This window comes from Colias croceus, chromosome 1 (assembly GCF_905220415.1).
Source record: "Colias croceus chromosome 1, ilColCroc2.1".
NCBI lineage: Eukaryota > Metazoa > Arthropoda > Insecta > Lepidoptera > Pieridae > Colias > Colias croceus.
The window spans coordinates 2,709,268-2,723,418 of NC_059537.1; the positions used below are offsets into that span (position 1 = coordinate 2,709,268).

Here is a 14,151-nt window from a genome sequence, read left to right on the forward strand (position 1 = left end):
GGAAATACAATTTATTACTGCAGATCCGTTTAATGCACTTACTTCACATGAAATAATTCAACCTTATTGTGTCCCATTGTTGTGAATTTCAGACGACAAAATAAACAATCGAAATACCCACGAAACATGCGACAACATGTTCGCAGTTGGAGCGCATCCAAGTGAAAAATCCAACCGCGGTATTTAACTTCTGGACACTTCTTTCAGTGTCAGCGTGCCGGGGTATGCGGGGGGATTGTCCGCGTCGCTCCCGGGAGGAGGAGGGGCGGCTTGGGAGAGGCTCGGTGCTGAACTCCTGCTGTCAGGGCTGGTGGCTGCTGCGTACTTCGCAGCGATGGAGCGACGGTGGACGGGAACTGCGCCAGCTCTATTGGGAGCCGCTTATTGCGCTGCTAGCTTCGTTTCTGTAAGTATCCTTAAAAGAATTATATACGTACATACACAAGGGTATATTGTCAAGTGGTTCATTGCCCGCTAGCTTTCTTTACACAAAAGGGTCTTTAGGAAGGCGAAATGAGAATCGTGCGATTAACGCGGCGAATACCTAAAATTGTGGTTAAAACTTGTAGTCGGTTCTTCTGACCCCAATTAATTATGAAAACAGAATCTCGTGTAAAGTGAATGTAAGTGTTCCCCTTACAATATTGTTGTAAATATATCGCCTATGTACAACCGTAATGTAATAAAAACAGATATAGAAACATATATTAACAGAATGATTATAAAAATCTGAATTTAGATTAACTCTATATTCACAATATCTCTAACTCAAACTACGGAGCACAGAGTTCAATAAAATTTATATTACTCGAACGTGTATAAGCGTCTCCGTATTCAAGATGAGACACCAGCTGCAACGAAACAAAACTGATAGAAACAAAATAGATATGACGACAGATTGATATCTACTACCATCTGCGTATTGGCAACGTCTTCTATACTACCACAATACTACTAGTGTGTTCAATAGCCTCGTCCTTTTATCGAGGCACAATACCGTTCTACCTGCCTTTTGTGAGTCCTTACCGGACAGATGTTCCTATTCTATACACATGGTTGAACAAAAACGAACCAAAATAGGTATCTTTTGAATCCCTGCGATATTGCAATTGTTAACAATGAGCCCAAGATGTGTATGTAAATTTCGCTTTTAACGTGATTTATTGATCCTTTGTTGTGTTTTTACGAGTTGAGGAAATTCCGCCACTCAATCTAAAAAATGTAACGTAATTTATGTGACCGTATCACGCAGAAGGTTGATTTATAGCAAAGTATATCTAAGTACATATGGATTATTTTTATAAATGATTACAACCATTATTTTCCTTCTTTTAATCTCTGTCTTCCTTCATACCTTATGTGTATTAACAATTTAACAAGTAACATATTATAATATCTCAATATTCGTGCATCTGGCAACCGCAATAAATCTCCAGGCAGTTATTTTAAAACATTAAATATTTTATTAAAGAAATTCACAAACCTTGCGGTTGGCCTGGATGAGATTTAAATATAGAGAAATAGCAGGTATCCATTGTTGTTTGTAATTGCGGCCCTTTCAATGTAGATAGTTTTTTTAACTCGTTTCCGCTCCTGAATACAGGTGAAAAAATTGCGTAAAATCCCCCAACTAGGACGTTTTGCTCGCATCACATTATGATACTAAACGTTATAGGAATAAAGGCGTAAATGGTATGCTCTTAAACGGCTATTGTGCGTTCGAACGTTGACTATTGTTCAATCACGTAGCTCTTGAATTTCGTACTGACAACAGGCTCCAACCATTGTGTTGCCAGTTTATGTGACACGTTTTACCCTGTCGAGTACGTTTTTCACTTTGAAAGCAGTAAATATTTTGTGATGACTATCGAACATCAATCTCGGCGTATTGCGTAGACTCATGAATATAATATGAAATATATACATATATACTAAATAGGATTAAAAATTCGCTTTCCGCCGTCTGCGTGTTCAAATGACTAGAACTATGCAACAGATTTTGATGCGGTTTTTTTTTGCGAGTTTAGATAGGTAGATAGTGAGTAGTTCTCGAGGAAAGTTATTTATTAGGTTTTAGAGAAAGCGAGGGAAGCCACGTGTGAAAAGCTAGTAAATTATAGATACCTTATTGTGAAAAATTATCTGTCTCTTCAATTTTTTCAGTTGAAAACTCAGGGTTAATAATTGTAACCTATTTTTTAAGAGTTGTTACTTACTACTTACGTAGATAACTAAAAACTGAAAGCTAAATGGAACTTAGCCCCTTTTACTCTCGTTTCATCGTGAGCTATGATTGATGACTGGATATTGCGCCAAAGGATGTCGTTTAAATCCCTTAGTTTTCAAAGTCCTACAAACTTTGCTTAATCTAGAATTAAAGGCATTGTATAACAGTGTGATATATGCGTCAAGTTCAATACTTAGAGAAAATCCTATTATTAACCCCGTATTTATAAAATTACTAATTAGATATAGTTAACAATACCTTGTACGACGCGGACGGCGAAAATATTTCAGAATGTTGGTTTTATTTCCTGTAGATCCAAATTGAATCGGCCATCTTAGTTGTAGAGAGAACTTTTAGATATCTTTGCTTTAACACATAGCTTTGCGTCTTTGTTACAAATCAAATCTTACTGTATACAATTACATGATGAGTCTTGTGTGTATTATGTTATAACAATCATTCTAATATCCTATATCAATTACAGATGCCCTCGCTGAACCCAGCTCGGTCACTCGGCCCGTCCTTCGTGCTGTCCCGCTGGGAGAGCCACTGGGTGTGCTGGGTGGGCGGGCTCGGCGGCGGCATCGCCAGCGCGCTCCTCCACGAGTGGGCTTCCAGAAAACCACGTGCCAACTCCAACTCGAGAGCCTCCTCGCCCAGAGACCTGGACGAACTGGACAAGCCGGCCTTCCCGTCGCACCACTACCGCCACGCGTCTACATACTGCTCAGCGACTCCTCGACCAGATAACACTGAGCCCCTGTACTCTGGCACCAAGTCGCTGTACTGCCGCTCGCCGCCGCCGGCTAGACACACTCTGCACAGGTCTGATGGAACCTCATGTCAAATGTAACTATTGATGTCGTCTGCGCCACGTAACGTATTCGATTGCTTGCGTAGTACATGATAGGTATAAGTACTAGGTAGAAATTAGGGATGATAGGTTTCAGATTGTTCAAAGAGAATGTTCAGTATACCTATAGATTTAAGGTGAAATGTTTTAGAGGTCAGTATTCAAATCGAATAAAAGAGCACTCTATAGATTAGGTTTGATTTATTTAGAGTACTTTCACGTAATTATATTAGCAATCTCTTAAATTTCATAATACACCACTAGGAGGTAGATACTCAATATTCATAATCAGTAATAGTTATTTAACATGACGTATGAAAATTATAATCGATTTAGTTTAGTTTTTTTTTTAAGTAACTAGGTAATTAATATAATAAGTAAAGTTCAATGACCTACTTACTTCATTGTACTTTTAATGAGAGATATTCAATAATAATTCAATATTTTAAAATGAATGAATAGTTTGAATTATGTAGGTATTAGGTAACCTTTATTTCAAGAATTAGGTCAAATAAATAGGAAGCTTAGCTTTTGCATGATGTGTGATGTAAACAATATAATTTGTAGCACGATTAGAATTTTAGTTTGCATTAGATAGTAACACTTCTAGTAAAAGAATAGTATAAGAGCAATTTTAATTACCAATAAAAGAAACAATATTACTATAGCACTTTTGTCGATGAATTTGCAAAATCTGAAGTAAAATTCGGTCAACAAAACAGTTGCTTTCTGTTCTGAAATAAAAGAATGTGCGTCTTGTGAAACCTTTTGTATGTGAATAGATCATTTAAATTTCCGGATCTGAATTCCTGCCCCCCTAGTCAAGTGGCTTTCTGTTAGCGTAGCGTTCAATAGAATAGACTACGAATGTATGAGATTGACGTAAGCTGTAGACAAAATTACATTCGTAGTCTATTCTATTGAACGCTACGCTAACAGAAAACCACTTGGCTAGGGGGGCTGATCAGAAAACCGATCTTTCCGCCCGGCATATAAAGTTTTACCCACTAAGTTCAGTATTGCGGATTGCCAAGTCCAAATATTTCAAATTTACAATCTATGGAAACTGTCAAACGTCAAAAGTGCTATCACTCCACCACCCTATACCCTTCTTTATCTAAAACACATTTATCCAGGTCACAATCAGTATACAGCAAGAGCAGTGCTGCTGGTGGCGTGTCGTCGCTGGCGGGTGCTCAGTCGCTGCTGCTGCGGCCGCACACGGCGGTCAGCCAGAACGTGCACAACGCGCAGAGGGACCCGCCCTATGGGGCCGCTAATGGCGTACGGCCTGGACCCGCTGGTAAGGACTAAGGATCTTTATGCAGACTTTTATGTCGCGTACTAAAGTAGCTAACTATATCGTGTGAAAGCACATGTGAAAGCTTCACGGCCATTTTGTTTTTCATGCATTTTTTTCTATATCGACAAACTTTAATATTCTGTATTTAAAAATTACAACACAATGTCCAAAGAGAAATATATCCAAATTTCCAAACCTATTCTATATTTATTTCTGAGTAGGTAATTGCTTGATATTTTGATCAAAAATTTATACAAACATAGTTCTCAATACATATTCCTATTTTAACATCCGTTATAACCCAAGGCGCAGCAGTCCAAGAGCGGCGGGAATCAGTCTACAGTTCAGGCACGCGCCGCGGACCGCTCTCCTCCGAAGACAGCGCGTACGGCAGCTACGCTCCACACGCACACGCGCACGCCGCCCACACGCTCACGCACACGCAGCACGCGCGCACATTCCGCGCCCCGCTGCACCCGCAGGAACATTACTAGCGGCGCGCCTCGCAGCACAATATTGCGCTGCTTTTTGACGTTTAGTGCTGTGTAACCACAGTGTGTAACGTGTTTTTTTTTCCTCTTCATGGCAAGATGATGTGACTATTTGCCAGTGCCAAGTATGTGTGTAATGTGTTATCAACTGGCAGTTATTGCCAGATGAAATAACGGGTACAGACTATAGACTAGTGTCAGTGACGTTGACATATTGTGACGTTGTCAAACTTTGAAATTAAATGTACGTTAATACAAAAGTTATTACAGAATGTAATAATTATTATAGTATCGATAAAATATATTCCGCATTCAGTGCATTCATGCATTTGAAGTACATCAAAGGTAATTTTACTCTGACTGATCGTCTAGAGCCGAGAGATAGGTCGTCTATAGCCGTCACTTTCCCACACTGGAATTAGAACTGATTTAAGACGTTATCTTACCATGAGGGTAGTCGTGTATTGAAGGTGCATTGTTTTACTTGAGAAATTAATCGTTCTTGCAAACAAATGCAATTAAAGAGTGTAAAACTGATGTAATTAAGACTTCCAAAATGTAGTTAGACGGTAGACCTACCACTTGTATGATGACAAAAAATACTGTAAATAATATGTAACATTGTAATTTCTGACTTTTTAAGCTGTGCCATATTTTCATAAACTAATAATTAAGATTTTGTCATGTCATCTGATGTTAAGACTTACTAAAAGTATACATAAATTAAATATTTAACTTAAATGTATAAAAGTGTTTGTTGAATGAATAAATAATAATGTGATTGTTCATCAACTCATTGTACATACAGCTGTCATGTTTGCTATTTAATCTGTATCAATAAATATAGTTAATTATTATTCTTCTACAATGTCTCGGTTATAAGTAGGTATACCTTTACAACGAATTAGAAAAATATACCAAATGATATCAATGCATTTACAAATCTATTTCTATTCACTTAATTGTTGTTACTAAGTACCCTAAGGTTATTTTTCTTTAGCAGCAACTATTGTATTGTAACTATCCATCTTTCCCCATAATTATACAAAACATAAGATAATGTAAATATATAATTAAGGAATAAATTAACTTTGCTGATTGCATGCTATCAAATTCAGTGATAATGTTCATTAATAAATTGTTATTACAATAAGTAATAAGACCAATGTGTACCAAAGTTTGGTATAAAATAGTCACTAAGATCTTTAAATATATTTTATTATAAAAAAAAAATTGTTAATATAGGTAGTCTATACAATTATTTATGTTGGCGTTTAGTCTGTATGTGAATTAATTTAAATTTGGAATATTCTAATTCCTATTTTAATTATTGGCAGAAAACGCTTCACATTTCACAATTTTCCTCTTGTGTTGCCACATTGACATTTTGTTGGTGGCAAAAATGTATGACTGAAAATTTATGAAATAGGTAGTTTGAATGTATATTTTGAACTTTATATACTTATAAACATTTGTCAACATAATATCTTCACAATAAGACTGTTACCTCTATTTTTTATTTAAGGCTTCCAAAAAATAATGTCTAGTTCAATAAGGTTATTTTTATAATTTAGATATGTATTTGTAACAACACTGTTTTCTTTTATTGTTTAAGCGTTTTATATACCAGTAGATAATTTATAAAGTTTTTACCACTAGCAACTAAATTTTAAACTTCCCATAAATTGTTGTCATTCTTGGCGATACTTAAAAAATGTAAATAAACTAATTCAAGTTGATTTAGTATGTGTTTTTTATTTAATACCTTTTAAGCTTTTCTTCATAAATCTCATGCGTTACGTAATTAATCATATATTTTTTTATAGCTTAGGTAGGTCCTATTTAAAAGCATCGAACGATAAATTTATCGGTAAATACCTTAATTTTGCCCCTCGAACAAAAAATAGGCAAAAACTCCATCATCTACTTCCAACCTATAGACATCTGTGTCACTGTGTTACATTTAGATATTTTCTTTCCAAATTTCATCTTAAGATAAAATATTATAGTATCTTCACCGTGTGTGACGCGCTTTAATCGGTAGTAAGATTAGATCCAGACAAACATGTTTCCCATTTATAATATTATACTCATTCAACATAAAAGCACGAAGTTAAAAAAAAATACGCTTTTAATTTCTTCTAGTTCAGGATACATCGCCCATTTTTGCAAGTGACTACTATCAAGCTAATTTTCCGTTTGTAGCTTTATTTTGATGAGACGCCCAATAATTTCGTGTACGAAAGTCTCGATTGTGGTAGCTAACAGAGATAACAAGGATAAAAAATTTTGATTTGATGGTTCTCAAATATTTACTACTAACTGAATGAATTTTTTTTTGTTCAATCTCAAGATAATTACCTAAATTATTCGAAAAAATATTTGTCCTACAAAATCTATGGTTTGTTCAAAGAGTCGCCCTTTCCAAAGTGTATCGATAACGAGGTCATCATAAATGATTACTAACAAGCTGATTTTTTTGTTTTCACTTAGTTAATGTTTATATAATTCAACAGACATATTGTCCTACAAATTGCGTAATAAATATTTGAGAACCATCAAATCAAAAATTTTTATCCTTGTTATCTCTGTTAGCTACCACAATCGAGAGTTTCGTACACGAAATTATTCGGTGTCTCATCAAAATAAAGCTACAAACGGAAAATCAGCTTGATAGTAGTCACTTGCAAAAATGGGCGATGTATCCTGAACTATTCGGATATTCAATCGAGTTTCATTTTGAAGATACATCGATAAAAAGTTTGCCTTAGGCGTTGGCTTTAGGCATGTAGTGCCCGTCATGCTTCGCTTATTTCGACATGGCACTAACCGTGCCCCAAATATATAGGTATACAAGTTATAAACATTATTTATAGGGATAAATAAAACATAAGTGTAATTAAAATGCATTTAATATCCGGAACATTATGCTAATTTTGAATAATGAAAAACAATATTCTATTGATGAAAGCTAAGCACGTTGCGCGATCACGAACGTAAGTTACAATTTACTAACAATTGCATACAAAATACTATAAAATGTATTCCAACCTGATGTGGGTACTACTTATAACCGTACTAACGAACCGACCGAGCCAATTTTTGAAATTATCATCGATGAAAATTATCTATTTCGCTTATTACGCAAAAACCTTCACAGACCCTTCATTTGATTTGGTTAAACCAACAGAGAAGTCAAGCTTACATAAGATTTGATTTTTCGTTTAACACGAGTAGGCCAACGAATGCCTTTTTATTACTTATGTAATCTATCCCACAGCTGTTTTATTTTATTGTGTAATTGATTTAACACATTTTAGCCGAATTGATGTAATTCTATTTTTATCGATGTGAAATAATTCAAAAATTGTCTCAGCACTAGGCACTATTCATATTAATCCAAAAATTTGATATCGGCAGTGAGAGCTAACTTGATTTTCATATTAATCGAAAAACCTACAAATGACCGGCTTTGCCCTAAGTATCGAGAGTAAATAAATCAACTAGTTGTGCTTAAATATAAATCTAGAAGAAGAAATGCCTAATAATTACCTAGATATAATATAAAAGTCTTAGGTATTCTGTAGAGATCGTTGCGATTGATGTGTTAAAATTTAAATAATACAACAAACTATTTACAAAGATGTTCTTGCTATCAGGCGGGCTAAGGTTTTTAATTATAAATAAATATATAAAAAAAAATAAGACATAATATAAGCCGCGCGCAGCTCCGAAAGCTTTATATCAATTCAATTAAATAATTAAACAATTTTAGTCACACCATAAAATATAAAGTTACACAAATATACAATTATATTTCAAGTTCATTGAAATAAATGTTGAGCACCTCTCAATAAAAATGTTACAGATTTTCGTAAACCATGAAGACAAATTACTCATGATTGTGATAAAGCCTGTCTTAGAAGCGACACATCAAATTAGAAAATCGCATGACAAATAACTCGAATAGGGAGTAAGACAATAACCAGGCTTCATTTGCCATAAAATGGTCATTGCTACGAAAAGAATGTAGCATGATTACAAAGAAGTCTCAAAGATTCGCTTTTAGAATAACACATTCTAAAAGCGAAACTCCATAATAAAATAGTGCGTATTGAAACTCAATTAAAAACTGCCAATATCATAAATTCTTTTACAATCAGTCCAATACATAAATTCATTTCACAACCGTACCCCGCCTGATACCGAACCCTTGTGCCACCCAAATCATAATCAGCGCCATCTCTACAAAAATAATACTGTTTAAAACATAAGACAACGAAATAGACACGAAGACAGTCGAGTATTGTGAACTTCCAATCGTTTTGTTTTAGATTCCTTGTTTCTATGCAAAAAAGTACGAATAATAATTGCTTACTCTTGCAACGTCATCCAAAGCGTTTGGAAATCACAATTTGCCTTAAAAAATAAGTTAGAACCTGAAACCGTGATTAGAATCATAAACCGCGGCCAATATTGCAGATGCAGCGTACTGTGTCCCTGTTTCGTTTTACGCATCCGTCATTTATGATTCTACAAGTCGAAGCGGCAGGCACCAAAGAATTTCTTAAAACTATCAATTCTCTTGCTCAAATCAGGATTTTTGTATTGTAGTAGACTGTTGTGTTCCAATTCTGGGCAAAGGCCTCCCCATTTATTGAACATTTTGTAGGTTAGGTACAAACATGTCACGTTTGGACCGTAATTTCCCAGCCTGTATTTTGGGGTCCCCAATAGGATAGTATTAAGAAATTCTCCAGTCCACTGCCGCAGTTCGTCCGTTCTACAATGGGGGTAACGCAAAACTGTGCGTTCGAAATCTAAGTGAGTAACGGGTCACATAAGCGGGGAGCGTCACATACAAAGATACAAAACGTAAGTAGGCACAGATGCTGGAGGCTGCTCAGCACACGCAGCCGCTCTCGTTGCCCTCCTGCTCCGAGCCCATCGGTGACTGGGTCTGCAGGTCCACAGCTAATGGCGGAGTTAGGGAGATTATTGGCCACAGATAACATAGAAAAAATGGCAAAGACAAAAAATATGTTTTTGATAAAGCTATTTATATTTTGTATGTGTTCTATTGATGTTTCGTATTGTTATATAAGAAGTTTCACTTCTGCCAAGTGTGTGGTATGCTTGTACAAATTTTATTTTAATAACTCAGGCCCCGGAATCACAGACACAATAGAAAATCTATTGTGTCGTGGACCGATCGGGCCGCTTGGGGTTAAATGGGTTAAAATATGTGTAGTATATTGTTTAAATAGGTTTTAATGGGATGCGGAAATTCATCTCGAGATTTAAATTATTTTACATTACTAAAACATAATCAAATTTTAGAGGAAAAAAATCTAAATTGATTTTTGAATCGCTAAGATGTAAGATGTAATGAAAAATGTATTGATCTCATTACTTATATTAAAATAAGTCTCTTGTTTTCCCAGCGATATAATATTGTTGATAGTTCAGCCCCCCTAGCCAAGTGGTTTTCTGTTAGCGTAGCGTTCAATAGAATAGACTACGAATGCATGAGATTGACGTAAGCTGTAGACAATAATTGTGTCTACCAAACCATCAAATCAAAAATTTTTATCCTTGTTATCTCTGTTAGCTACCACAATCGAGACTTTCGTACACGAAATTATTGGGCGTCTTATCAAAATAAAGCTGCAAACGGAAAATTAGCTTGATAGTAGTCACTTGCAAAAATGGGCGATGTATCCTGAACTATGACATAGTCATTCATATTTTACATTATTTTGAATTGCTTAATACAGAGTTAATAAATAAAATGCCGTATAAGGTGTTAAAAATTTATTATATTATGAGCATGTGGTACATATATTAACATTAATAATAATTCTGCACAAAATGATTGTAAAAAAATCCATATTTATATTGAAAACAAACATAAATTAGATTGACTATATGTTTACATCAATAAATTATAACAACGAAAAATGTCGGTAAAATGTATGGTTTAATAGAAAATATAAGATTGGAGATTATTTCAAAATGAAAAAAAAAAAAAACTTATAGCCAATCTCAATTCAATAAGTAACTGAAACAATTTCAAAACGACAATAATTAGGTGCATTATTTTAATTATATGCATATAGTAAATTACTATAAAAGCTTATTGGAATGAACATTATGTATATAAAATTATATAAACCAGATTACAAGCTAGCCGTGATATCTCACTAAATAAAAATATTAATCAGTTTACATGAATCATAAGATTTCTCACTTATTCGCTAAAATAAATAATACTAATGTACATAAGCTTTGGGATCTGTGTAAATCTTAATAAAACATGATTATGAATGTATATCATAAAAAAAGAAGTTCATATTAAAATTATTTATTGTTTGAATGATGTGGCAAATATCCGATGATAGGCAAAAGTTTAAATGATTTGAGCATTTCGATTCGACGATCCCAAGAGCGTGCTATATACAAAATAATGTATGAAAACTCTATGTACTACAAACTAAAGTTTAAAAACAAATCATAGTATATTTATTTCGTACTCACGGCGCGAAAATATGTTATAGTAATTGGGAAGTTTTCTTTTAGATTTATAATAAGTAGATTAAGTTTATTTATATTGCCTTAAATTATATGCCTTAAATTTTAATTATATGCCTTAAATTTTACATTAATACGGCTATAAAGCCGTATTAATGTAAAATTTAAGGCAGAATATTGCTTTCGTATATTTTTTATGTTAATTGTGAAAGTAGCATTAACTATATAACTCTAGCTTCTAGAACTATTTTCCTGAATTATAAAGAAGCTGATATAAAGGAGCCTGTCAAATTCATAAGAAAAAAATTAAAAATTATGGCATAATCGGTGAAATATATATTTATTTTATAAGTCATAACAAGATTACGGCTAACAAAAAAATATTGTTAATTAATTAATAAAATCGGTACCGAAAGTACGAACATAAAGTAAAGAGAATATAATATAAAATCCTTTCGATAGTTGTCAGTCTTATAGACAAACAGAAATCGCGAAGTTGCTTCACATGAAAGCGATCCGTGCTTTAAATACGTGCTTTTGTGTATGAAATACGTCAAAACTTATTACCTTAGTAGAATTGGCAACTGTTTTACATAGAATTTGTATATTTTATTATGACAAAATCTAAAAATGAGATATAAATTAAACAGGTCGACAAATAAAAGATATAAAATCAAATTAATTGACTAAACTATACATAAAAGTTCGATTTTCTAAATTACGATAATGTAAATAAAGAATAATAATTTGTCTCTGGAAAACAGTTGTCAGTCACTTAAAAAGTTTGTAAACTAATTTACATCTAATATCACTCAGGCCGATAGACACAAAAGCACAGCATCACTAAACCTTAACGCCGCCCTAATTTTATTAATATTATTACTATATTGAAATCTGAAATTAAAATCATTATTTGTCTGGAATATTAACTTTGTGTCAGCAATACAGTTAAATTGAAATAGAACTGAGGTTATAAAAAAGGTCAAATTGATTTAGCTGCCAAAATAAAACAAGGGCGACATAGCGTTAGATAACAATCGTTGCATAATTGCACATAAGTATAATTTAGCATACACGACAACACCATGAAACGCATAATTGACGTGAACGAATTGGGCTGTATGCACCAAGTCCTTTGCCTTTGCATAGACTACAAACATGACACATGACAGTTGACACTTGACGTTTGTCCCATAGCGCGCCATGCACACACGTCGATTATAACCTCAAAATGGAACATACAATTTGGCGGGAAACGTTAACACGCGCATCCACCATCTGGCTCCTTGCTGTCTCCGGGCGCTTGTCTCAGTATCACCTCGTGCACTGTTACATTTAGTATTAAGGAAAATAAAAAAAATAAAAAGGCTAGAGAAGGAGGCTACGAGTGTAACAGCGTGAAATATAAGAGGCGACGCATTCAATTAAAAGAACGACATATCAATAATATATTCAGTATTCTGAACACAATACTTTGGTTCGGTGTTCAGTACTTAGCCAATTTTAATGATTCTATTTCAATTATTTTTACGCCAACCTTTAATATTTCCCAACTCGAATAAGACATAAGAAAATTCCAGTACACACTAGTGCGTGCAGAAAGAAATTTAAAGTAATTATATCTACCTTTACTTAAATATCAATAAAATTAACTCTAACGACGGTATTTGTGTCTCAGTCACACATTCGTATTTAAAACACATTCCGATATCTACATTACTAACTCAGTATAAAAAGTGTGTGTGCAAGTGGGATAGAGATAAACATAAATAAATAAAATATACATAATATAAAGATGTTAGTATGGATACATGCATTTGATGACCAAAAGTATATTTATATGGCATCACCGAACACTAATTTACTAAATGTAGTAGATTTTTTTTATTTCTTCCTACTGACCGAATTAGGTACATGTCTAAAAGTATTTTCATTAATTTTTACGAATTTTGAATGAAAATCTTTGTGAAATAAACTAATGCAAAAAATATCGCTATGTATGTTGTATTTTTAGTCAAAACAACAAAACTCAAAGTAGACAAAACAGCAAAGAAAAAATAGTATCTTTGCACAGATTGCGTATTTCCAGGAAAATAGATTGCTCTGCGCCCATACATTGTTCGCCCTGGAACCAAGAACATCCGAAAATTATATTTTGTGTTGTCGATCATTAGTAAACTCCTAAATGATCTTATTTTTATAGCGGACTAGCTGCAGAATAGATATATTCCAAAAAAAGAATCAGATTTTGAGGTTATAATGGAACCATAACAACGAATATTAGATATTAGTTTTTCATAGCTTAGTGATTTTTAAGAAACTGAAAAGCAATATATCATAATATATTTAGCTATTTTAAGCACCTCCCTAGATAATTGGGTAGGTACCTATGCAGTTTTTTTTTCTAAAGCCAATAAAATAAAATAGATTTTTATAAATCGATCTTTTAGACCACGATTTTTTGTAAGTCGATACATTGGCTTACGATTTGAATCGATTTAAAATCGATTTAAATTATACTTTATGGAAATTAAAAATTCAGTCGGACGATTACAATAAATCGTCCATCCCTATTCTTTATCGACACGACATGAGGTTTGGTGAAGATGGCGGCCATTAATGTTATTAATCGCGTAAAATACTTTTTATTGTTCATTTTGGCATACAGCTAGTCCGTGTTACAAATGTATTTGCAACGAATATAATAAAATAGACAGTTAATTATCGTGTATTCCAATCCATTTTG

General features: G+C 33.8%; 2 protein-coding genes across 4 annotated transcripts in view; one reads left to right on the forward strand and one right to left on the reverse strand.

The window, feature by feature from the left end:
• Positions 1 to 6,617, forward strand: part of LOC123693665 (neurogenic protein big brain) — a 70,309-nt gene extending 63,692 nt beyond the window's left edge. The window contains exons 3-6 of one of the 2 annotated variants that reach the window (XM_045638858.1): positions 208 to 406; positions 2,712 to 3,076; positions 4,217 to 4,383; positions 4,690 to 6,617. In XM_045638858.1, the coding sequence (XP_045494814.1) occupies positions 208 to 406; positions 2,712 to 3,076; positions 4,217 to 4,383; positions 4,690 to 4,877 (919 nt within the window). In that variant the 3' untranslated portion in view covers positions 4,878 to 6,617. The remainder of the gene's footprint in view (positions 1 to 207; positions 407 to 2,711; positions 3,077 to 4,216; positions 4,384 to 4,689) is intronic. The other variant, XM_045638866.1, reaches the window with a different exon arrangement.
• Positions 6,618 to 7,770: 1,153 nt separating this feature from the next.
• LOC123697692 (ras-related protein Rab6) overlaps positions 7,771 to 14,151 on the reverse strand; it is a 28,835-nt gene continuing 22,454 nt past the window's right edge. Inside the window, exon 6 of one of the 2 annotated variants that reach the window (XM_045644227.1) lies at positions 7,771 to 9,848. In XM_045644227.1, the coding sequence (XP_045500183.1) occupies positions 9,778 to 9,848 (71 nt within the window). In that variant the 3' untranslated portion in view covers positions 7,771 to 9,777. Of the gene's footprint in view, positions 9,849 to 10,687; positions 12,732 to 14,151 lie in introns of those variants that run through there. The other variant, XM_045644234.1, reaches the window with a different exon arrangement.